The 26,092-nt window shown below is 37.5% G+C and overlaps 1 protein-coding gene across 7 annotated transcripts in view; it reads right to left on the minus strand.

Annotated features, from left to right (window-relative positions):
* Positions 1-26,092, minus strand: part of AHCYL2 (adenosylhomocysteinase like 2) — a 163,650-nt gene that overhangs the window by 18,198 nt on the left and 119,360 nt on the right. For 4 of the 7 annotated variants that reach the window (XM_045565514.1, XM_045565520.1, XM_045565517.1 and 1 more), the window contains exons 2-10: positions 23,428-23,539; positions 14,855-14,998; positions 14,323-14,423; positions 7,500-7,602; positions 5,934-6,028; positions 3,710-3,816; positions 2,177-2,293; positions 1,589-1,652; positions 688-776 (exon numbers count right to left, since the gene is read on the minus strand). In XM_045565514.1, the coding sequence (XP_045421470.1) occupies positions 688-776; positions 1,589-1,652; positions 2,177-2,293; positions 3,710-3,816; positions 5,934-6,028; positions 7,500-7,602; positions 14,323-14,423; positions 14,855-14,998; positions 23,428-23,539 (932 nt within the window). The remainder of the gene's footprint in view (positions 1-687; positions 777-1,588; positions 1,653-2,176; positions 2,294-3,709; positions 3,817-5,933; positions 6,029-7,499; positions 7,603-14,322; positions 14,424-14,854; positions 14,999-23,427; positions 23,540-26,092) is intronic. The other 3 variants (XM_045565515.1, XM_045565518.1, XM_045565519.1) reach the window with 1 other exon arrangement.

The following is a 26,092-nucleotide window of genomic DNA, read 5'->3' on the forward strand; positions in this document are numbered from 1 at the left end:
CTGAGCAAGAGCCAGATCTCATCTCTACTAAAAATAGAAAAAATTAGCTAGGCAATTAAATATAGAAAAAAAAATTAGCTGGGCAATTAAATATAGAAAAAAAAATTAGCTGGGTGTGGTGGTGAGTGCCTGTAGTCCCAGCTACTTGGGAGGCTGAAGCAGAAGGATTGCTTGAGCCCAGGAGTTTGAGGTTGCTGTGAGCTAGGCTGATTCCACGGCACTCTAGCGTGGGTGACAGAGTAAGACTCTGTCTCAAAAGAAAAAAAAAACCAAAAAGATTCAGGTTATACATTTTGGAGGGGAATAACACAGGAAGGCTCTTCTCAGTACATCACATCAGACAACATCCAATGCCAGCCTATTTCTTTTTCAATCATTGTTTTCAAAGTGGCAGAGATTACACATAGAGACGGAAAGGAGCTACTTGTTCTCTGGCTCAAAGCATCCCGTTACTATTTCCACAGGAATTCTAAATTGTAGCTTTTCTGATAGTCTCTGCTCTCTCAGAGCAGAGCTCCTTGACCTTTGAAAGAGAAATTTAGACCCAGTGGCAGCCTCTCTGAGGATCTGGGCCTCTCTAAGATAAGATGCAGCATTAACCAGATCATTCTTTGGAGCAGCTCCAAGGTCACATGTCAGATGGCAGCACACATACAGGAGGAAGCAATTCTCCCTTTGCATGCTTACCAGGCTTGCAGGGCACAGATGGGGTCAATCTCAGTTACATACACAATGGAGCCCATGGCTTTCAGGGCAGCACAGCACCCCTTCCCCACCTAAAGAGGACAGAGAACACATATATTAGGGAAAGTCAACAAGAAAACAGTTTCCCAAAGCTTCTGGTAAAGAGCACCTCCCTTTCCGCCCCCAAAAGGAATTTCACTGAATAGATTCATGCTCAGGGAAAAATAAGAAAAACAAATGAATGCAGTTCCTAAACAAATCCCTGGCTCCTGCTTATCACATTCATGTGCATAAGAACACCCACACTCACGATTTATAATCAAAACACAAGCTAAAAGAACATCACAAACAGTGGTACTGGAATAAGTCAGAAAATCAACTTAAGGAAAAATGGCAAAAATGCAAAAGTAAAAGAAAGACTATACTTTTAACCAGTGGGCCTCCAAAGTTACTTCTTCCCATTCTTGAGACAGAGTGTCACTTTGCTGCCCTGGCTAGAGTGAGTGCCGTGGCGTCAGCCTAACTCACAGCAACCTCAAACTCCGGGGCTTAAGCAATCCTACTGCCTCAGCCTCCCGAGTAGCTGGGATTACAGGCATGTGCCACCATGCCCAGCTAATTTTTTCCATATATATTTTAGTTGGCCAGCTAATTTGTTTCTATTTTTAATAGAGACAGGGTCTCGCTCTTGCTCAGGCTGGTCTCGAACTTCTGACCTCGAGCGATCCACCCGCCTTGGCCTCCCAGAGTGCTAGGATTACAGGCGTGAGCCACCGCGCCCGGCTACTTCTTCCCATTCTAAAGTGGTAATGAATATACTCTTATGTCCATACAAATGAAAAATTCTGGAATATCTCAGCAAAATACATTTTAAACAACTAATAAATGAAAGGTTAAACTTTACCTCCCCATAGCCACAGACCACCACTTGCTTTCCACCAAACATCATATCTGTAGTCCTTTTAAGACTAAGGGAAAAAAACATTAAATCAGAAAAATCTCTTGTTTCTCCCTTGAGGTTAGTATTAAGTCCTTTTGTTTTCATGGGGGTTTTTTGTTTATTTTTCATTTTGAAATAAAGTCTGCTTTCTATCCTAGAGAAACTATTTAATGACCAGAAAGGTTGAATAAAATACATATTTTCTCCTTGGCATCCAACTAGCTCTATATATGTGATTTTTTTTTCCTTTTTTCCCCTTTTCTTGGGAATAGTGCAGAAGGGAAGAAGATGTAGATTACACAGTAACTTTTGAACATAAAAACATATACATTTATTATATAATGTTCTGAATATATAGTACTTGGAAATAAAAGATACAAAGAAGAAAATAAAAATAATATAATTTTAATTTATGAAGTGACAAAACTCTGGATTAATGGAAACATTATCCAGAGGTGCTACATGAATTATTTCCAGAAATAAGCAAAACCAAAAAAAAATCAGAACCTCAACTCAACAACTCAAGTTCATCTTAAAGATAATAAACATTACCCATCAAGAATTGATTCACGGCAACAGTAGAGGTTGTCAAATTTCTGTTTGGTGACTGAGTCATTGACATTCATGGCTGGAACACACAGCTTCCCAGCTTTGGACAGTTGATAGAGCCTGAGAATGAAGGAAGTCAAGAAGAATATAAAACAATGAGACATTATGATCCACCATTGCTTTCATATCAAATCTCAGAAATATGTTGACTGGGTAAGCATGAGAGCATGTGACATGACTAGTTTTGTCTTATAAGGTAGATACTGAGAAATAAAAACATAGCTTTCAGGGATGGGTATATTCACACCTAATGGGTGCAGAGCGCACCATCTGGGGGATGGACACGCTTGAAGCCCTGACTTGGGCGGGCAAAGGCAATATATGTAACCTAAACATTTGTACCCCCTTAATATGCTGAAATAAAAAAAAAAGAAAGATATGGAGATAGCTGATTTATGTATAAAATTATCTCAAAAAAATAAAGAGCTAGAACAAGAAACCCAAATCTTTCTAGACCCTGTATACAGCTTAGGAATAAAGATCTTACTCAAGTTATGTGGGGAAAATCTTTGACCTACCTCTAAATTTCAAATGTAAAATTTTTAATTTTTTTTTTTTTTTTTTACTAGAGATGGGGTCTCATTCTTGCTTAGGCTGGTCTCAAACTCCTGACCTCAAGCAATCCTCCCACCTTGGCCTCCCAGAGGCTAGGCATGAGCTACCATTTAACTGTATATAAATTTATTCCCTCTTTTAATTATAAAAGTAGTAACTTTAAGTACTATTTTGAAAATCATGCATAATCCCACTACTCTAATGCAACAATTTTAACTTGCAAATTTATAATCTCAATATGTATATCTATATATAGGAGTTTTATTTTACACTGAGTCAATTACACATTGAACTATGGGTTTTATTCAAAATTCATCCCTTTTTAAGAGTCTGAAGGTATGTTATACTATAGTTTCGTATATTCAAAAAGATAACAATACTTTGAAGCAGCGATGGTGGCTGATTCAGAATTTACTTCCATAAAATTTTATTTCATACTTTCAGGTCTTAATGTGTGAATAACAGCAAACAGAAATGATTCCAATTTTACTCAGGGAACTAGTGCTCCTTTGAGAAACAGAACAGAACCCCTGCACTCTATGTAAGAATATAAGCTCTATGAGGACACAGCTTTTTGTCTGTTTTGTCCACTGCTAAATCCCTAGCACCTAGGGCAGTTCCTGGCTCATTGTAGAAGTTCAACAGGTATTTGTTGAATAAATGAATTTGTCCAAAAGGACAAGAATTCATTGTATTACAATGACTAGAAAACATGAGGACTCCACTTGTTCCCCTACCTGACCCCCTCACTATTTTAAGTTTGTTATTTGCATTAATTAAAAAATAAGTGTGCAGGTTCAGATCTGGTCACCTCATAGCAGTTTCCAATTTTTTAACATAATGTGTTCCTCCATAGGTATGTGATTACAAGATTATATGTCTAGGCTACATAAAACCAGGTATGCCCATGTCAAATCTTACCTATGAACTCCAGTGACACTCTCCTCTACTATGCCCTTGATTTTCTTAAACATGTTGGGATATTTTTTATAAATCCAGTGAGTGAGATCCCCTCCATCATCCAAGATCTGCAATAGTAAGCATCAGTAATGTCATTTACTTTGCTGAAGGCTCAAGGCTTCAGTGCTTCTCTGGGTTTTATATCCCAATTTCTAATTACCATTTTATAGATATGCCAAATTTCCCATATGATTATGTAAAATAACTTAAAGCAGGGTTAATGGAATAATCTACTAAATAGTTGTTATACTGAAGTAAAAGACAATGAGAGGTAAAAGGCCAATTGTAATTCTCACAGCCAAATGACCCTCCCACAGGACACACCTACTTTATCAAAATACACAGCAACATAATGAGGATTTTCTTATGGATTGACAGCTTAAGTAGTTATCTACATCACTAGTCCTTGAATGTACTATAGATATTCAGAAAGCCTAAACTTTATATAGCAGATTTCTATTGGTTAAATTCAAGACTTTAAATATATTCAGTCGAAGCTTAGTTTAAAATAAAAGGCCAGGTAATTAGTCTCCCTCTCAGAACAATGGTATATAAGACTGAATTCATTAGTCCTTTACTTCTCCTGAAGTACAGGCACTCTCCCACCCAAAATATCAGGCAGCACTATAGGGTTTTGCCTAGCACAACCTCACACTCTGTATAAACCAAATTAAAAATAACCAGGGAACCGTGCAGCATGTAGGTGTGCAAGCATGCCTCTGAACAGCTCATCACTATTTCAGGTTGGCATTAAAGATAAACACAATGCTGTGCCCACTGGAGCTTTCATCAGCAGAGGAAAATTTTTGAATTATAAATAAGCTAAAGAAGGACCAGCTTAGAGCACTATCAGGCACTATGCTGTGACACTTCAGCCCTTCACTGGACTGTTAAAAGTGCTTAGCAGGCCTTTGCAAATTGTTACACCTATCCTCCTGGAAAGTCCCTACAGAACTGAGCTGCCCTTTGCTGGCAGGCACCCATTTTGCAGTCTCATCAATTCTCAACTCTCCTGCAAGTGCTTAAAATGCCATCCTGGACCCCGAGGTACACAAAATCCCCAACCTCATGTCTAGAACCTGATTTCTTTTATGCTTCTGCTCTGGCTGTTAATCTATTTTCTCTGACTCAATCAAGTCTTGCTTGAGAGCAGGGATGCAAGGCAGAACTCTTAAAACTCTTATGCTTGCTCCAAACACAAGTAGAAACCCTCGGTACAGATGCCCTAAGAAACCAAAAGGCTCTTCTGAGTTTCTCTCTCCCTTTCTGCATGTATGGAATCCCTCATGGAGTTTTCCCTTGCCACAAAAAAGATCAAAGACAAAAAAGTCTGAACAACCGGGAACTTTGTAAGTTTTACTATTCTCGTTTTTTTCCTTTTTAAAAAATATACCTGATACAGGCAAGTAGCTGCTATCCTTAAATTTATTTAATGAATGCAGCCCATAATTCTCACCATGTAAATCTACTGCAGAAAATTCCTTGTCACCAGGAAATCTTCCTGAGGTTGGAAAGCAAGGAAAAGTACTAAGATCTTGACAGGATCCAAAGAGGTACGGGTCCTGTTTTCTGGAGTGACAACTGTTTTTGCCTCTTCATTAACCTTCCCAGCAGTTTGTGCTGGCTCCACAGTTTGTAAAAAACTCTCTGAGTACAACTGCATGTCCTCTCTGGGTTCCTGACTATAAAATCAATGTGTTTTTTTTTTTTTTTTTTTTGGGACAGAGTCTCACTCTGTTGCCCAGGCTAGAGTGCCATGGTGTCAGCATAGCTCACAGCAATCTCCAACTCCTGGGCTCAAGCAATCCTTCTGCCTCAGCCTCCCGAGTAGCTGGGACTACAGGCATGCGCCACCATGCCCGGCTAATTTTTTCCATATATATTTTTAGTTGTCCATATAATTTCTTTCTATTTTAGTAGAGACAGGGTCTCGCTCTTGCTCAGGCTGGTCTCGAACTCCTGAGCTCAAACGATCCACCCGCCTCGGCCTCCCAGAGTGCTAGGATTACAGGCGTGAGCCACTGCACCCGGCCAAGCATCTAGTTCCATTGGATATCCAGGTATATCAGATAAAAATGGAGCCATTTTCCTTCTTTATTGTTGAGAAACCCTCTCCCTGGTCATAGCTTCCTCCTACTTCCACCCTTGACTCCTACAGAATTGTGTTAGCAGAAATCTGACCCACCATGTTCGGCTGCCAGCCTTCTACATTCACGCATCTATCAATGCACCACCAAAAGTCATCTTCTGACTCTCCTTTCCAGGCAAAGACAGGAAATCCTGAGAAAAAGAAACAAAAAGAAACGATTAAAAACTGAAAAAAGGGCCAACCCCCAAATTTTCACAAGAAGACATTGGTTTTTCCCAATTCCAAACCCTCTCATTCTGCTATATTCCTTGGATTGACTTTCTTCACTGATTAGCATGGCCTTTAGCACTTTTATCCATTTTTTGTGTTTGGTGGTCATTCTGCTCTTATTAGCCCAAAAAGGACAAGCTAAATGAACAAGAGTATGATGGCTGTTAAAAATATGACTAAAAGGGGAAAAAGAAACCAGACATAAGTACTTCTTGATCCACTTAAACTGGCATTCTCACCATTTCCCAACTCCTCTTTGATCTTTCTTGCTTCTGTACTTTAGTCATCCCACCCTTTTCATTAGGAAAACCCTTACATTCTTCTCCATCTGCTAAAATGTTGCTATAATTCATACCCAGTTAAGTGTCATGTTCCTAATGAAGCCTGATTAACTCCGCTGGAAGTAAGCTCTCAAGGAATCTGAACTTTTCTAAGCCCCTTGTTTATGTAATGAATATAGATTTATGATCTGCCATGGAATTTATCATATATGTCCTTGTATTATCATTCCTTATATATGTGTATTGTCTCCTAGACCACAATATAAAATTCTGAAGGCAAAGATATTGTCTCATTTGTCCTTATAACTCTTAGAGTAGGTCAATAAGCATTTGTTTAAAAAATAAGTGAATGCATATGTACCATTAATTGGGCTATACATTCAACATTTGTATTAATAAAGTATTAATATTACTTTTCTATTATATATACATTAATAAAATTTTATAAATGAATGAATATCAATGAAAGAACCAATCAAATGCTGGGAGTGCTGGCAAAAGGAGAGACATGTATACTCTATAGGTCTTTCCCAGTATTTCCCAGGAGCAGTGAAGCAAGTGTTTAGTACTCTGATCTGTGCTGTGCTGTGCTGCCAGAGAGTGAAGGCAAGACGCTGGCAAAGTCCAAATTTCTCTATTTCTTGTGTCCTTCAAGTATCAGTGGATATTGTGATCAAATATTAATCTGCCAGGTCAAGTACTCTTTACTGCTGAAGCAGAAACACCAAACATTAAGTCAGGGCAAACTACTTGCTGGAAAACCAGCAGGGCCACAAAACTATGGCTGAAGCATTTTCTTCTCTAATCCTTATTATCTTAGACAGTGAGTAGTGTTCACTGGTGCTCTACTGTTAGTCAAAGCAAAGCATTAACTAATAATGGAATAATAGACATAGGTAGATATTTGCCAACTGTAAAATATAACAAAGTTAACCAGATCATATTTGACAAGAGAAGCCCAGAAAAAGAACACACTCATCAAGATTAGGGATCCACTTCTTCCAAGACAGCTCCTTTATTGTCAACCTTCCTTAAAGATTTAGGTTGAAACAAGGGAAGTTTTCAGAGACTTATTTAGCCAAAGACATAGAGAACAAGCAAAAGATCTTACCACTTTCTGCTAGAGCAGCAGCCACTTCATTGAGAGTGGAATAGATGTTGCAGGCAGCCCATCGGCACTGTGCCCCCAGAGCACCTAGAGTTTCCATAAGCACCTGTATTAAAGAGAAAGCAGATGAGCAAGCCTGGGCCAAACAACTGGTCAAGGAGATTAAGTTTATATATTTGACAATGAGAATGTATTCCGAAATAACTTAGGCTAATGCTTTTCAAACTGTGCTCTGCAGAACCTCTTCTGTATTCTGAGAGGGCGAGGGTTGGGGGAGCCATGGGAAGAGGCTCCACATGAGCTCTATACTTTTACCTGTTTAGCAGGAAAATATCTGCATGCATGTGCAGAAACAGATGAAGGCTGAGGGAGAAGCAGAGACACTGAGGAAGGCTCTTTGGAAACATCAAATCATGAGGTAACAGCAACCCACTGCTGGAGGAATTTGAAGCCTTTGCTGGTGTACAACAAAACCTAAATCCAGCCCAAATCATGACTATAATGGAAACTAATATACTACTACTCAATAAAAAATTTTAAGACACACAAAAAGTGGGGGAAAAACCCCACTGTTAGGAAATAAAGTTATCTAGAATATATAAAGAAATCTTTTAGGCCGGGTATGGTGGGTGGCTCACACCTGTAATCCTAGCACTCTGGGAGGCTGAAGTGGGAGGATTACTTGAGACCAGCCTGAGCAAGAGAGACAAGACCCCATCTCTATACAAACTACAAAAATTAGCTAGAGTGGTGGCACACACCTGTAGTACAGCTAAAATAATCAGTAGAGCCAGACTCTCAGGTAAGCCAAATGTTTGATCAGAGAGGAACTTCAAAATAACTATGATTAATCTGTTCATGCTAAAGGATCTAGTGAAAAAGATGGACAACATCCTTGAATAGATAGAAAATTCAGCAGCAAGATGAAACTATAAAAACAATTCAAATAGAAATACAAGAAATACCAGCCTGAGCAAGAGCGAGACCCCGTTTCTACTAAAAATAATTAGCTGGGCATGGTGGCGCATGCCTGTAGTCCCAGGTGCTTGGGAGGATGAGGCAGGAGGATCACTTGAGCCCAGGAGTTTGAGGTTGCTGTGAGCTAGGCTGATGCCATGGCACTCTAGCCTGGGCAACAGAACAAGACTCTGTCTCAGAAAACAAAGCAAAAGGAATACAAAAAAAAAAAAAAAAAAAAAATCAGAGATTAAAAATTCCTTCAACAGGTTTATCATCAGACTGGGCACATTCAAGGATAGAATCAGTGAACTTGAAAATAGACCAGCAGAAATTACCAAACTGAAATACAAAAAGAAAGAAGAGTGGTAGAAAAAAAATTGGAACAGAGTACTCAAGATCTATGGGACATTATCAAATGGTCTGACATACATGTAACTGGAGTTCCAAAAGGCAAAGAGGGAGAGACAGGGCAAAAGAAACATATGAAGAGTTATTTTCCAAAATTAATAAAAGAGGATCTCGGAACACCAACATCCCAATAGTAAAGAGCACATGAGTGCCCAGATCCACTAAAAGGAGCCAAGGCTCCTTGGAGAAATGGCTAATTCAAAGGCTAGGGCATAGAATATACAGGATGAGCTTAGATCATTTTGTACCAGTGCAAGGAAATGGTCAAAGAATGAAAGAGACATACCAAAAGACAAAGAAGCCACAGCAACCACACTGAAGGGGCTCCCCCTGGCCAAACTGCGGGGAATATGAGCATCAAAATAATGATAGTAATGGATTATAACCTATTAAATAAAATAGGAAATGATTCCATACAAACACAAATAAATGAATGAATAAATCAGAAGTCTGATGAAGAATGGGATATTTATAGTTTCATAGTACTACCTCACAAAAAATGTATTAATTACAAAGGGGGGAAACAACTTTTACATGGAAAAACCCTGACAGACACCACCTCAATCAAGGGGTCAAAGTAAACATTATCAGTTATGGGACACACTGAAATCATGCACCACCTGATAGAATTCAACAAGGAAAATGCAGCATCACTTCTCTGGATTCCTACCATAGACTCATAGCCTGAAACATCAGAAAAATCTAAATTGAGGACAGTCCACAAAATAATTCATCTGTAATCTTTACAAGTAGGAAATCAAAGACTGAGAAAGTGTTCCAGACTAATAGAGACTAAAGAGATATGACACTTAAATGCAACACATTAAGTATGGACTGTATTCTTTGTTATAAAAAGTACTATTGGGACAACTAGTGAAACTTGAATGGGGTCTGAAGATTAGATGGTTAGATGGTAGTAATGAATCAATGTTAATTTTGCAATTTTGATGTTGATACTGTTATATAGGAGAATGTCCTTGCTTGTAGAAAATACATACTCAAGTATTTGGGAGTTGCTATGGTCCGAATGTATGTGGTCTCCCCCATCTTTCCCACCCCAGCCTGCCAAATTCATATGTTGAAATCTAACTCCCAAGGTACTGGTATTAAGCTGTGATTAGGGAGGTGAATAGAAAGTGATTAAGTCACAAGAGCTCTCCCCTCATGAATGGGATTAGTACTCTTATAAAAGAGGCCTGAGGAAGCCTGCTTGCTCCTTCCACCATGTAAAGTTACACAGAAGGCATCATCTATGCGGAACAGGCCCTCACCAGGCACTGAATCTGCTGGTGTCTTGATCTTGGAATTCCCAGCCTCCAGAACTGTGAACAATAAATTTCTACTGTTATAAATTATCCAGTCTAAGGTATTTTGTTATAGCAGCCCAAATGGACTAAGACAAGGGTGAAGGAGTATTAGGTGGCAACTTACTCTCAAATGGCTCAGGAAAAAAAGTTATCTGTACTATACTTATAATTTTTCAGTAAATCTGTGTTTATTTCAAAATTTAAAAACTTATTTAAAAAAATTTAAAGCCACTTATTTGATCCTGACTTATTGTTATTTCAATATAAAAGATAGAAACAGGATTCTTTTAAAAAGGTAGTATACCACACTACTGCTTTGATCAAGAGTGATTTTGACAAGAATAAAGCTTTGGCTAAAAAGCTTGATTTAAGATTTCCTGACAGTGGTTAACTTTGGGTACTGGTAATTTTCATTTTTAAAGATTTGTATTTTCTACTATTTCTACATTAAATAAAAATTCTAATTAAAATATGTTCTAATTTTTAAAAAATACTTGCAAACAACTTTACAGATTTAGGCTAACCCACTCAAGTAATTTGTCCAAGGCCACATAGTCAGTTAACAGTAGAACTACTTACATGTCTTAATTTCTAGCCCACACTACCTTTCAATATCTGATCCCATTTTTTCCCTCTCATTTTATTTTTCACCTTAAAAAATTTCTGAATTCCTACAACCAGTATTCCTGAATTTGTCAAGTAGAGAATGATCTTGAGACTTACCTATAAAGCCATATAAATTATCTAGGAAAGAAAAGTGATTGGAATCAAGAATATAAGAACCGAGAGTCTGTTGGCTATTAGGGCTCTAACAGGAGGCAGAAGGCAGGTAGGAGAGGGACGAGGACAGCACTTAGAAGCTGGTTTAACCTGACTCCAAATCATTATCATTTAGAAGGAGTAGCAATGGAATCAGGTTAGAACTATGGAAACACACCTAAAATATATTAACAGATCCATGTCTATTAGAAACAGGGACAGGAAACCATTAACTGTGATAGTTATTTCGGGAGCATGGGATTATAGGAGACTTTGTCTTTTTACATTATATATTGTGGTAATGTTTGAATATTATAAAATGAATGTAAACTAGTTTTACACTCAGAAAAATAAGGTAGAGATTAAAAATGAAGCAAAATTCCTTTGTAATTATTTTTTTAAAGGAAAAAATGTGGGGTGGAAACAACAAAATAATATTAAAATTGGTAAACTAATTGTGATTAATCCATTCAGAATAGAAAAAGAACCCTGCAGTGTGGTAATGGTCAGTGAGCCTAGGAGTAAAAAACAAACTAGATATAATTTAGCAACATGAGACAGTAGAGAAGCACTTACTATTTTAAGCTACCACACTGAAGTTTCATGTCACTGACTGAGGAAGCCCAAAAAAGGTTTCAAAAGTGTTTCTGCCTTGATTCATTAGCCTGTAGCTCCAAAAAGAGACAGCTTTTCAAATTATTACATTAATTTTGGGCAGTCAAGGTGCACTTTTCCTCAGAGAACATATAACCCAGAAAAGTCTCACAGCGAAGATGCTAACAGCAGTCATCCGTATCTTGAGGAATCTCAAATGTTCTTAATCAGGAATGTGACCATACAAGTGTTGTGCTTCAGGACAGACAATCTTTTGAAAAGTGACCTACCCATACAAATGACCAGATCTTATAAATCCCATAAAAGACTTCAGATCATTTCTCAATATACCAATTTCCCTGTAGTGGTCTCATTATGGTTGGCAACTCAGTATCTATTATATCTTTGATGATGACTCAAAAGAGGAGATTTTTGAAAATTGTGGGGGTATTTTTGGTTGTCACAATAACTGGAAAGGAAGTGCTACTGGCATTTAGTGGGCAGGACCAGGGATCTGGACATTTTGAAAGTGCAAGACAGTCCCTTACAACAAAAAATTGTGTCATATCTGATATAATTTTCAAACGTCCCAGTGAAAGTTCACATGGGTAAAAAATGTATGTATAATTATCTGAGTTTGGAACTTAACCCTAATTTACACACTAACAAAAAGTATTTTTGTAATTTTAATATATAGTAGTTTTTCCAGGAATGCAACAACTATGTAAATCAAGAGAAATCGCACATATTTTGTTGTTCAGAAATTTACAAAGAGTTGTTTACTATTTTAGAGTATCATAATTTGGCAATGCTGCTCTGATACTCTGGAACCAAGAAAACATTTATATCTGCATTTTTTTCTGAGACAGGGTCTTGCTCTGTTGCCTGGGCATGAAAGCAGTGGTATTATCATAGCTCACTGCAACCTCAAGTGATCCTCCTGCCTCAGCCTCCCAAGTAGCTGGGACTACAGGTGTGTGTCAATACGCCAGGCTAACAACTTATTATGTGTCAATACGCCAGGCTAACAACTTATTATGTTGTTCAGGCTGGTCTTGAACTCCTGACCTCAAGCAATCCTCCCGTCTCGGCCTCCCAAAGTGCTAGGATTACAGGTGTGAGCCATTGTGCCCAGCCTCTATGTGCATTTGTAGCACTCTTATTCAAGTAATGCTATGAATAAGTACAAATATCTGACTATTCTAGTATATGCTGAAGCACTCACATATTGCAATACACATTATACTTTCTTTTTATTTTTCCTTTATATTTCAGTTAAGATTTTATGTTGCTTTAATAAAAATTGTATGTACCTAGATATGTTATATTTGAATTCCATTTCAGGATAATTCACAGACACTGCAATTTATTTATTTATTTTTATAGAAAGGGAATAAGGATGGGAATCACTGGTTTAAGCCAATCATGATAATTCCAGCCTTCTTGCCAGGACTGGTAGAGCACAGGCATGTGATTCAGTTCTGCTCAAAGAGACACAATGGAGTATCCTGTAGGACTTCTGGGAAAGGTTTCCTTGCTCTTGAGAGAGAGGAAGAAATGGTCCTTCTTCCTTTTCATGTCAGTTTGTGATGACTAGAATAGCTGTGACCTTCTTGCTATCATCTTGAGGGTGAAGTAAGCACACTGAGGAGGCAGATCTAAGTGAATCACAGAGAGGTGGAATTGGAGCCCCGGGATCCTACATCTGAAGTCTATCTTCTCTTTGGATTTTTAGCTACATTATGTAGTAAATTCCTGTAAGTCAGGTAGACTTAGATTTTCTCTTATTTGCCGCTGAAAGCAGCCTAACACATAAGGTTGCCTTGTTTGTAGAAATGACACTGGAAGGGAAGATAAGGGGAAGCAGTATAGTGTAACAGTGGAAGCATGAGCTTGCTTATCTTGATATAATAGTCCCCGTCCCCACCCCCACCCCACGGTTTCACTGTCTGTGGTTTCAGTTATCCACAGTCAACTGAAGTCTAAAAATAAGTGAGTACAGTACGATAAGATATTTTGAGAGAGAGAGACAAGAGTCACATAACTTTTATTAGTCGTTGTTATAACTGTCCTATTTTATTATTAGTTATTATTGTTAATCTCTTACTGTGCCTAATTTATACTTATCTCTTGGTATCCATGGTGGATTGTTCCAGGACTCCCTTGGATACCAAAATACAAGGATGCTCAAGTTCCTTGTATAAAATGGCAGAGTATCTGCATATAATCTACACACATCCTCCCATATACTTTAAACCATCTCTAAATTACTTATAATACCTAATACAATGTAAATGTTATGTAAATAGTTGTTATACTGCATTTTTTATTGTTGTGTTTTTTTTCCTGATTATTTGCAATCTGTAATTGGTTGAATCCTTTGATGCAGAACCTGCGGATATGGAGGGACTACTGTATAAATTAGACTTTATCACAAGTATGTACATATAGGAAAAAACATAGTATATATAGGGTTTGGTACTATCTGAGGTTTTAGGCATCCACTGGAGGTCTTGAACTTATCCCCTATGGATAATGGGGGAAGTACCATATATTGAAGTTCAAATCTTGATTCTGTAATTTATTAGCTGTATAACCTTAAACAAATTTCTTAAGCCCTCTGAGCTTCCTCATTTACAAAATAGAAACAGGAATACCTGCTTTACATGGCCATTCTGAGGATTAGTGAACTAATATTTGTTAAGCTCTTAACTTGGTGCTTGGTATGTTATAAGTATTCAGTAGCTGGTGGCTATTATTAACTATAGTCATTAAGAGGAGAGAGGAAAAGTACTCACAGCGGTCTGAGCAGTGATGTGTGTGCAACCCACAATTTTGGCTCCAGCCAAAGGCTTTTCTCCTTGAGCTCTCTTCCTCAAAGCCATCAGTGCAGGCATTTCTGAAAAGGTCCAATACATATACAGCAATATTAAAGAGGACAGAAAAAGAGATAAAACAATAAACAGAAAAACTTATTCTCTTAAGTTATGATCCTCCCTGCCCCCTATCAGGTTAGATTAGGTCTTACAGGGGATCAAGACGTTAAACCTGAATTTTCTTTTATGAGGGCTTTCCGAGGCAAATGCTCCAGGGTTCTTATTCCCTATATTCAGTCTTCCTTATCTAATCTCTCTCTCTTTTCGTTATACAGGAGTTCCTTCTAGACTTGTCATAATTTACTCCCTTCCCACAGTGTTTCCTGAGTTCACATTTCTTTCATTGTAAGTATTCTTCAATGTAACACAGAAATTTCACAAGCTACCAGACCCCAGGACGTATAATGAAAAGGGATTAACAGGTTGAGAAGGAAAAGAAGCTTGCTTTCTTTACCTTGTTCAGCAATTTCAATTTCTCTTCGTCCAAACTCTGCCTGTTTGATGTTCTTGACACAGAAGTCACTGCTTCCCTTAGAGTTCTTTTGCTGTTTGTCCCTGGGGGATGTCTCATCATCAGAGCTATCTGTATATGAAGCCGCTGTAATGACAGAATAAAAAAACCCTGGGAAAAAATGGCTTCCTCTAAAATTCCAAACTATGGAGTGAACTGAGGCTTCTCTAGCCATCTAGAACCATACAGATTTACACCTCTAGTAAGCACATAAATGGTACCCTGGAGCTGTCTCAATCATCTTTTATGGAAAGTGCTATCTACAGGTCAGAAAAGGGAAGCTGAGAGAGGCTACCAAAGACATTCTCCCTGGATAGCATTAACTTGAAATGTAGGACTAACTTTATCTTCAGAACATGCAGAGGTCCTTGAATATACAAAAGAGACAGGTTACACCATGGTAGCAATAGGTGAAAGTTCCTAATGCAAGATCATGGTCATTAACCTACGAGTTTCTGGAATCCCAGCTCCCTTTCTCTATCTGCTGATTAAATGTCTAATGTAATTTGTGCTCTAGTACAATAACTGAACAGATAAAACCTAGAAAACAAGGAACCCATGGGAAAGTAATTAAGAACCACACAAAAAGTGTTTGTCTGACATAATAGAGCTTTCTTTTTTAAGACTGGCTCTGATGAGGCTGAACTATGACTGCAGACTCAATTAGACATTGACAAAATGAAGTACTTAATGTGCTCTCCCTTCTTGCTGGCCTCAGTGGGTCCTGTGTTAGACATTTTAGATTCCCAAAGAAGCGAATAAATCCTCTTTGGGTACAATAAAATGCTCTCATAATTAATCCATTTAGCAATATACACTAGAGGGTGAAAGGTCTAAAATTTTTGACTGTGGCTAATAGGCAGCTGCTGTGACTGCTATTCACATGCTTAGCTGAGGTCTTTTTAGTCTTCATATAATTCTGTAGTTGCTAATCATTTGCTAGATGATTTGAAGCAATTTCCTTCCTTGATTTATGTTTAAGTTTCTGAAGATAGTTATTCCTAATCCCCACAGTTTTGAGGTGGGGTAGGGTAGAAGATATAAAGCACTGTCTATAAAGCATTTTCTATTTCTCAATGGAACAAGAAGTACTACCATAGCTTTTAAGGGAAAAAAGCTGTATAAGTTCAGAGTATCTAGGGTCTATGGTGCTCTACTTATATCCAGAGAATTAAGGCATTTCTGGGATTTCTTAGCAAAGGGTCTATCTCTGGGAGGGCTGTAAAAGGCAAGTCTGACCTTGCCCAGTTAATCAGGTATGGCACTACAAACTGTTTGGGCAGCAGGGGCTTGAGAATCTCTCTTGGAACTGGAAAACTGCCCTAGAGCAAAGTCCTAACACGAGGCAACAGGAATGAACATGGGCACCAGGGGAGGTGAGGGAATTAGTAAATATCCCCCAAAGAGACTTTTGTTCTTGAAAGGAGCTAATCTGTACAAAAAGTTTGTGGTTCCCCCCCTAGGGTGAGAGCTCAAAGTACTTTTGGCAACAGAGCCCAGGAACAGCTTTTTGGGCAGTCTCTCTTTCACTAATCAATATTCAGAAATAGCTTATGAGTTAGATGCTTAGGGTATCCATGCTTCTACCACCTGAGAGACAAAGAGATCACAGCTATCCCTAATCCTGATCCAAATTTACAGGAAAAATTGCTTTTCAAAAAAGCTTTTACATTCAGAATATCCTGAAATTTCAAATCCTTTTCCAGAGCCATGATGATTTTTATGCTCTCCAATGGCCATTTAAATATAGTGGTCATGTGTTTTAGCGTCAGACTTTGGTTGAAGTCTCAGTCTCTGCATGTATAAAGTGGAGGTGATACCAGAATCTATGTAATAGGGTTGTTAATTTATTCATGTATTCAGTCATTCATACATTCAATTGTTCATTCAAATTTTAATCGTGCACCTACTATGTACCAGCTATAGTTTAGGTACTGGGAATAGAGGACAGATATGGTCCTTACCTTAATGGATTTTTCAGTCTCGTAGGTAAGCTAGAAATGAAATACCTAATTACAAAATTAATTAGAGTTTTCTGCAATACAGTTGTAACGTGTGCTATGAAACAGAAATCAAGATGCCATAAGACTGCATAATAGGAGGACATGACTTGTCAGAATCATGTTATCGAGAAGATTAAGACAATGTAAGTAAAGTGTTTAGCGCAATGCTTGGCATATAGTAATTGAGCACTCAATAAGTTACCTGATATTACCCACTTTTGCACATATTTTAAATTCACCACCAGATATCACATCTTTAAAGGTTCTTATTCAGCTTTAGGATTTTGAATGGGAAAGGAATGACATACATACATCATTATTTTGCAGTTTCCTTTTTTTGTACCTCTGTCATCTCCTACTAATCTACCAAAGCAGCAGGTGGTTGGCTGGAAGTGATTAAAAAGGTTGAGACTAGAGTCCTAACTCTACCCAGAATAGCTCTCCCCTCCTATGCCTCTTCAGCTTCTAAGGATGAGTCAGGAAAAAGAAAAACAAACAAAAAAAATCAAAATAAAATTTCCCTTTAAGAGAAGCATTCCAACTTTTGGCTTTTTTTTTTCCCAACTGAAAGAAAAAAGTTATTTATACTACTTCCTTATTCTAAAAGCTAGAGAAAACAGTATTTTACTTTCTTAATAGTAGTCAACTGGTTACAGTTAATTCAACCAATGTTTTTCTTTGAGCCAAAATGTATTTGTTTTTAAAGAGCCCTGTATAAAGACCTGCTATCAAGTAAGAACTGAAAGTATCTCTTGTCTACATTGTACTAATACGTGGATCAACATGGCTGATAGACCCAGACCAAGAGAATGTGTTATTTCTGCAAACACAGTAGAAAGATTATTCCTGAACTAATGTGACATTTATTCATTTATTTTTTTTAATCCATACTCATTTCTATCACTATATTTAAAGTAGCAATTTCATGAGAACAGATAACATTAAGGATTTTTCCAAGAAAATTTAGAAAAATCCAACACATATGTACACACCTGCTAGAATAGAGTTTCTAAAGTCAGCATACTCTGAAGCCCAGAATCATAATTTAATTAAAAATGAATAATCAATAACCTACTAAAGTACAGATCTGAGATCCTAGATTTAGCTTTACCCCTAATTGGGTAAGTGACTAATTTTCAATTCATCCAACTGTAAAGCAGGGAGTATAACAGATCTTTTCTTTCCCTATGCTCTTCCTTTACCCTAATTACCACCAGAAAAATCTTATGAATAAAGGAGACAATATCCAAAAAGGGTTCAGTTTCTAGGTAAAAAAGTAATATGAAGTACAATATAACTTTACTGTGGAATGTTCTCTTGTTTCATGATTTCCCAGAATCAAAATATAACTTGATGAATCATTAATCCACAATCTAGCCCATAGAACATGCATACATAGGGTCTATGGCTCAATCCTGATTAAGTCTTACCTCCCAGCAGCTGTGATATTGTGGGTTATTGCTAGAAGAAGCAGCAGTCAGAATACTGACTGAATTAGTCCTACTACACTATTTTAAGTCAGGCAACTCCTCTCAGGCCCAACCTATTCATTTGGTAATGGAATAACAGTAGGGACCTGTGTGTCAGTGTGCAGCAGACTTCACTGATGAATGACACTCTAGAAATATGTAAAAAGCTATGTTAGCATCCAAAACAATACAAACAGACAAAACTTTGTTGTTTGGAAGAATCTGAAAATACCTCAAACTGTTTAAGAACCAATTATGAATAAGAGAATTCTGTCCTCCCACCTCATTCTTAACTAATTAACTCACTACAATGACAGCTTTTTCAGAAATGTATCACTGAGAATAGTCTGACTTTGAAAAAAAGGTCTCTTAGGGCCGGGCGCAGTGGCTCATGCCTGTAATCCTAGCACTCTGGGAGGCCGAGGCGGGTGGATCGCTCGAGGTCAGGAGTTTGAGATCGGCCTGAGCAAGAGCGAGACCCCGTCTCTACTAAAAATAGAAAGAAATTAGCTGGACAACTAAAATATATATATATAGAAAAAATTAGCTGGGCATGGTAGCACATGCCTGTAGTCCCAGCTACTCGGGAGGCTGAGGCAGGAGGATCACTTGAGCCCAGGAGTTTGAGGTTGCTTTGAGCTAGGCTGACACCACAGCACTCACTCTAGCCCGGGCAACAAAGCGAGACTCTGTCTCAAAAAAAAAAAAAAAAAAGGTCTCTTTTGTTCATTTGCTTTTATGAGATTTGTTGCTTAGGGAAAGAGTTTTTAGAAGTTTGTTTTTTGAGAGAGGGTCTCGCTCTGTCACCCAGGCTGGAGTGCAGTGGCATGGTCACAGCTCACTGCAACCTCGAACTCCTGGGCTCAAGTGATCTCCCTGTCTTAGCCTCCCAAGTAACTCAGACTACAGACATGTGCCACCATGCTCAGCTAATTTTTTAAAATTTTTTGTAGACATCGGGTTTCTCTATATTGTCCATGCTGGTCTCGAACTCCTGGGCTCAAGTGTTCCTCACGCCTTGGCCTCCCAAAGCGTTAGTATTACAGGCATGAGCCATCATACCCCGCCATTTGTTTCTTATAAAATAATTTCATGGATTATTGTGGCATTTTTCAACCTGGGTTCTGCTAGAATTAAGTTCTAATGCCTTGAAGCATTCATTCATTGTATATAAATAATGAACTTCTTTCCACGAATGGTACTACTAGTTATGTACCATCTTTTAGAGAATTAAGAAAACAGTCTATCAAATCATTTTGTGTTCTGTGATTTAGATGAGAACCCTGGTTCAGAAAGGCAGGTAGAGGTTCCTAAATAAAACGTGGCAAAACTTAGTACTAGGATCATTAGGAAGGGAGAATAGGCGATAGTCTATTTAAGCCCGTAAGTATCTTCAGCAAAATAAGCACTTTGGACAGGAAAGTATCTTTTTTTGAAATATCATAAAGCTTCATCTGGCTATTCACATATACTGAGTATAATTAGGGACCTCAGCAAGGGTGTAATGTATCATAAGAATGTCTCTGAACACCTTTCACCAGTATTTACTTATTGAGTACCTTTTATGTGTCAAACAGTTCTAAGTGCTGGAAATAGAGCAATATAAAGACAAAAATCTCTGCTCTTATGGGTCTTGCTTTTTAAGTAGGGAGAGAAAGACAAAACAAACTAGTAAAATATAAAGTATGTTATATGATAATAGTGCTATGAAGAAATATAAAGGAGGAAAATTTTATAGGGAATGTTGGGTGAAGTATTTGCACAATATTTTTAATGAATGAATTTTTAATTGACATAAAATTGTATATATTTATTGTGTAAAATACGATGTTTTAAAATATGTATACACTGTGGAATGGCTCAATGGTGCTAATTAACATATACATTACCTCATATACTTGTTTTTTGTCGTGAGAACACTTAAAAATCTATTCTCTTATTGATTTTCAAGAATACATTGTTATTAACTATAGTCACCATATTGTGTATAATTTTAAAAGAGTAGCCAGGATAGGACTCAATGAGAAGGTGAAATGAATAAATAATAAATATATGTATGTATATATTTTTTAAAGACTAAAGTCAAGTGCAGCAGTGAGAAGGAAAGAAAGAGTAGAACAAGGAGTTCTATCTGTAACTGACTGTGAACAATCAACTGAGATAACTCACTATCTTTGGACCAGACGATATTTTTGGTGAAGAACTGAAGGAGGTAAGATAGCCAGCCATGCATATATCTGGAAAAAGAGCATTTCAGGGAAAGGGAATAAGTACAAAGGTCTTGAAGCAGAAGAGTGCCTGGCATGTTTCAAAATAACAGTAAGGAAATTAGTATGGCTGGAGTGAAATTAATAGCCAGGAGAGGATGGAGGTTTGGAAAGTAGAGAAGTGCTCAGAAATGTAATGAGAGGCTGGATGGAAGAGGGCCTTGCAGGCCATCATAAGAAATTTAGCCTTTACCCAGAGTGAGACTGGGAAGCCATTGGAGAGTTTTGAGCAAAGAAGTGACTTATTTTAAAAGAATGAATTTGGCTATTGCAAATAGACTGAAGATGGGTAAGGCTGGAACTGAGGAGCTCAATTTTTAAGACATGAGGTTTGAGATGTCTATAAAACTTCTAAGTGAAAAGACTAAGCAGACAGTTGAATTATGGATCCAATGTGTAGGGGAGAGATTTGAGCTAGAGATAAAATATGAGAATCAAACACCAATACACGGTATTTAAAACTATGACTCTGAATGAGTTCACCTAGGAAGAAAGTATAAATGGAGAAGGGAAAAGGGTTCAAGGACCAGTTTTGGGGGCTCTCCAGTGGTAATTTCTATAGTCATTGAAATTATAATGCATGCTGAAAATGTTCCCCAAGTTCTTATTGTCATGCATTTGCATATCTTCTCATATTTAGAAAGCTGTGAGTCAGTTCCATTATTCTTGGGTTTTCATTTGATGGGCATGGAATTCTTTCATCTAACTTTCCATTTCTGTTTTATGAATATGCCAGGAAGCAAGAGTTTTCCAGGATCACACAGTAAATCAAACATGGATTAAAAACTAGACACTAGGTCTCTCCTAACTCTCAGTCTAAGAATCAAGGCAATAGACATCTCCATTCAGAGTTTGTTTAGAAGGGCTTGACACCTGTTCACGTGAAGGGAAAAACAAAGAGAGACAAAAAAAGAGGCAACAATGCCTGTGATGAAGCTGCTAAAGAAGCAAACAATCTTAGGTTTCATTTTAAAAGCAGAGTTTATGGGAATAACACTTCTTATAGATTAGTTCAGGCCATCTAGAGTATTATGTTGATAGGCATAATATTCTTAAAAGGTCACTTTAATCTAGAAAATGTCCAGATGAGAGTAACCAGCACAGTGGGATATCCCAAAATCAGGCAACCAAAAATGGGAATTTTTATTTATAAGTAAAATCTTTAAGTTCCAAGGATTATATAAGAGCTTATCAGGAGATAAACAACTATATAAAGCAGGGAGCACCCTATCATCTAAAATGCTACCAAAGAGGCCAGCATTCAGTGGGAAGCTGAATTAGATCTTTAAGTTCTTTTTCATCTGCAGGATGTTTGACTCTCTGCTTCTGAACTTAATATCCTTAATCAGATATATCAGGCTGACAATTTTTGACTTATAAAAATGGCAATTTCATATATTTTAATCTAAAAGGTCCAAGTTTACCAGGATGACACCAGTCAATATCACTCACCAAGGGGTTATGGCTTAGAAACCAAGGGCATCAACTATACTCTTCTAGGTAACTAGATATTTTTAAAGTACCCTCCCTGCATACAGGGGTTGGGTGGGAAGTCAGACGTTGGTTTCCTCTGCAAAAACACAGTTGGAGACGTGGATCTACTGTGTAGGGGTGAGACTGAGCTGAAGTTAACATTTGATATTATCATTCAGTATCAATCTTTAGATAACAAGCACAAACCCACAGCCTAAAATGCTACATACCACTTTATAATTCACACTTTCACAATTATTATGGTTTTCAGAGTTACATTAACCAGTTAATGAATTTTCAGCACTGCTTATTTCAGCAGAATAGGATAGGTACAAGAGTCTATATCATTAGATAAAAAACCATAGGAACTTATGTCATATACTTTACATCATTCACAATAATTATGGGGGGAAAGTAAAATAAGAAATACAAAAAAAGTGTAAATAATCTACCCAACCTAATAGTTATAGCTTCCCAAGTAATCTTTCTTCAACTTTACATAATATAACTTTCCTATTTGTGTGAAGAACAAATAAAATTTCAGGTCATGATAAAAATTTTCTATTGAATATTACTATTCATAATGTGAAGAGGTAACTAGGGCAAACAATCTACTCCCTACCACATTCCAGCCCAAGAGCAAAATAAAATAGCTCCATATTAGATCAGATTCATATCATACTGGGCACTGTTGCACAAGCGGCTAATGCCTTCAAGGGGTTGTACACTGTAATATCTCATCTGGCATTAAATGATAACTCAGCCCCAGAGCACATGTACTTCAATTAATGCCATTGCAAAGGAAGGAAGGAAGGAGTAACAAACAATACAATGTCACAGCTTAAGAGAGAAGGCAAAGAGCCCACTTAGTTGAACCAGCTACAATGTCTTCATTACTTCTTGAGGCAATGGAGATTTCCCTGTTAATTTGCAAGTACCAGATGGAGGAATGGGGAACTTTTTTTTTTTTTTATCTTTAAATGACAGAAAGAACACAAGTCTTTACACATATTGTTCAGTGAAGATCAGTGAACTACATATTCCCACCCTTCTGAGTAGATCAAGAACTCAATTTCTATAATCACTTCTGCTTCTACTGGAAGAGGAGGCCTCTATTAAGTTCCACTCTGAATTCCAAAGAGAAATCCAAAGATTCCATCAGGAATTTTGTTCTAAATTTTCATTCAAAGTATTTATTCAAAGCACAGACTAGATCATGCTTAATTAGTCTTAGATAGACAGGAGGGTCTTTTGATCATACTTATTAGCCTCAACAGGCGGGCCCATAGCAGCTCAGTACTTACCTGAGCTGTAGCTGTCAGTAGATGACTGAGAAATAGAACGAGACAGAGAGCGACGTCCAATTTTGGTGGGACGTTTGTTGAATTCTTGCTTCTGGTCAGCAAATTGGATCTGCTAAGAAAAAGAACCCTAGTTATATAAGGGAAAAATACCTCCATTTTGAGACAGCAACTCAAGGCTTGCATTATAGGCTCTTACCTTTCTTCGCAGTTGATATGACTGAACTAACCCCTACTTGGAATGTTAAAACTCTTTTGAAGAGGAGAATGGTTTTTCATTCTTTGCCTACTATGTTTCTATGAAATTCAAATGTCTGATCTACTCTCTGACTATATGCTTTTTACAATAAAATTGTGACATCCCTCCCCCAAAATAGAAATGGGATGTTCTGGTTAAAATAAATTTTTAGAAAGTTGAGTCATATTCAGAAATACCTTCTATAATTTCACTGAAAATTAAAGCTGAAAACAATCTCTGAGACTATCCATATAGCTATAAGCCTCATATACCTAGATGAGAAAAATACAAGGTACAGAAAGGTAAAATGACTTGCATTCAAGTTTCAAGATTCTCAGGAAATGGTACATAATAACTTTTAAAAAGGCTTTTCATTCAGAACGAACATTCTGGAATTGCATTCAAATTCTGGCTATGCCACTCATTATGTGTGTAATGCTGTCAAGATGCTTTTGTGAGCCTCATTTTCCCATAAACATAACAGAGATAAAAGTACTTACCTCATAGGTTTTAGAGAGGGTTCAATGAAACAATGTATATAACCTGAAACATGGCAGGAGATTTAATAAATCCACTTCCCACCCCCAATCCCTACAGTTCAGTGTTTCTGTAACTCTTGCAGGTAGCCACTCTAATTTGTGAAAGACTTTCTAAAATGTATTAGTTGGCTTTCCAGTACTAGTAAGCATTAATTTATTATTTTTTTAATGTTTGGTATTACAAAATACTTAAAAGTCACAAAATTGATCATTTACTAACTATAACAAATATAGAAGGAATGGATGATTTCATTGAATGTGCATAAATCTCAGATCATACTCTGGAAGTTGCATTTTGGATAATGTCTGATAAGGACTTTGTTATAATTTTATCTCTTTCCCTACTGTTGGAGGTTCCAGCTGAAACTTTATAATACTTAACAAATCAAAGCTTACATCATTTATTCAACTAATAATTTTTCTTTTTCTCTAACTGAATGTTTGCATAATTGCTCATTCTTCTGGAATCAAGGTGGCACAAAGAAAGATCTATTGAAAAGGATAAAAGATCTGATGACTGATTCTACCTTTAATGATAAAAAGATGGTTCCTTGATGGGCAGTGCAGATACAGGAAACCAGGATGAAAGCAGAAATTGATGGCTACACTCCTGCAATTAGAGGTAACTAAGGAGTCATTTGAGTATTGAGACAAGGGGACCAATGCCAAATGGAATTAGCTTAGCATTGCCTTGTAGGGGAATTCATAGCATTTTCATAGCTATAACAACAAATAAAGCCTGCACAGTGCTTTAGAATTTGCAAATTGTTTTTAGTAACAGGAAAAGTCATTGGATTAGAGGCTCTTCACAAAATGAAAAATGATGCAACTGACTATTTTGCTAAAGTTACAATTTATTTCAAAAGGATAAAGTGCCCTTTCTGTGTATTCCCATGGGATGCACATGGAATTTCATGTACTGTATTATTTCTAGCACAGCACCTATTACACGGAATATAACTGTCTACCTACCTGTATCCTCTATAAATTATAGGCTCCATAAAGGGAGGGGCTATATTATTCACCCTTACATCCTCAGGCACAAATGCCTGGCACATCCCAGGCATTCAATCATGTGCTGAATCAATGAATCTGAAATAGCCTATTTTATCTTCACTGTCTGTGTTTGGCTGAATATTCAGTAAATATAGTAAACATAAGACAAGTCTAAAGTTAAAAAATAATTTTTAAGAGCAAAAAAGGTTGGAAAGGAGAAGAGGGAGGGTGGGAAGCTGGGGAGGCAGATAGCAGTCAGGCTCAAAGCTCTGCTCTGGCTTTCACTTCATCAACCTTGTTCAAGACAGTCTCATGTCTTTATTCTTTTTTAGCAGTCTATCTAGGAAAAGAAGTAGCAATGGACTTTCTATAGGCCCCACTGAGTCACTAAGTTCGGCAGTGCCTTCTTTTCAAAAAGAATAACAGATAAACCCTGCCTCAACACAACCCCCCCCACAACCACACTGCATACACGCACACGTGCACACACACGCATGTGTACGCACATACACATACACACTCGCACCACTAGAGGGGGCAGTCACTCTTATTCTCTAGATTTGTAGGATCGGGGTAAGTACCCAGGTATTTTTACCCCAGTAACGCTAAACCATGTAGATATCTAGAGGCATTATCATCTCAAGCCAGTTTCTCTGAGCTGAGCTCTCTTCTCTATAATCATTTCCATTTACAGTAATCCCTCCTACCCAGAACAAGTTCAGGCTGTCTTGGCACTAAAGACAACTAGGCTGTGCAGACCGTCTCCATTTAGAACATAGGGTTCTAAAACCTTGGTTAGACACAAATTCAAGTTTCTTTAAGACAGAAGGATATTAGAGAGAGACTAACCACTTACATATAAGTTATATAATTTTTCCAAGAAATAAACGTCTAT

The sequence above is a fragment of the Lemur catta genome, chromosome 11 (assembly GCF_020740605.2).
Source record: "Lemur catta isolate mLemCat1 chromosome 11, mLemCat1.pri, whole genome shotgun sequence".
NCBI lineage: Eukaryota > Metazoa > Chordata > Mammalia > Primates > Lemuridae > Lemur > Lemur catta.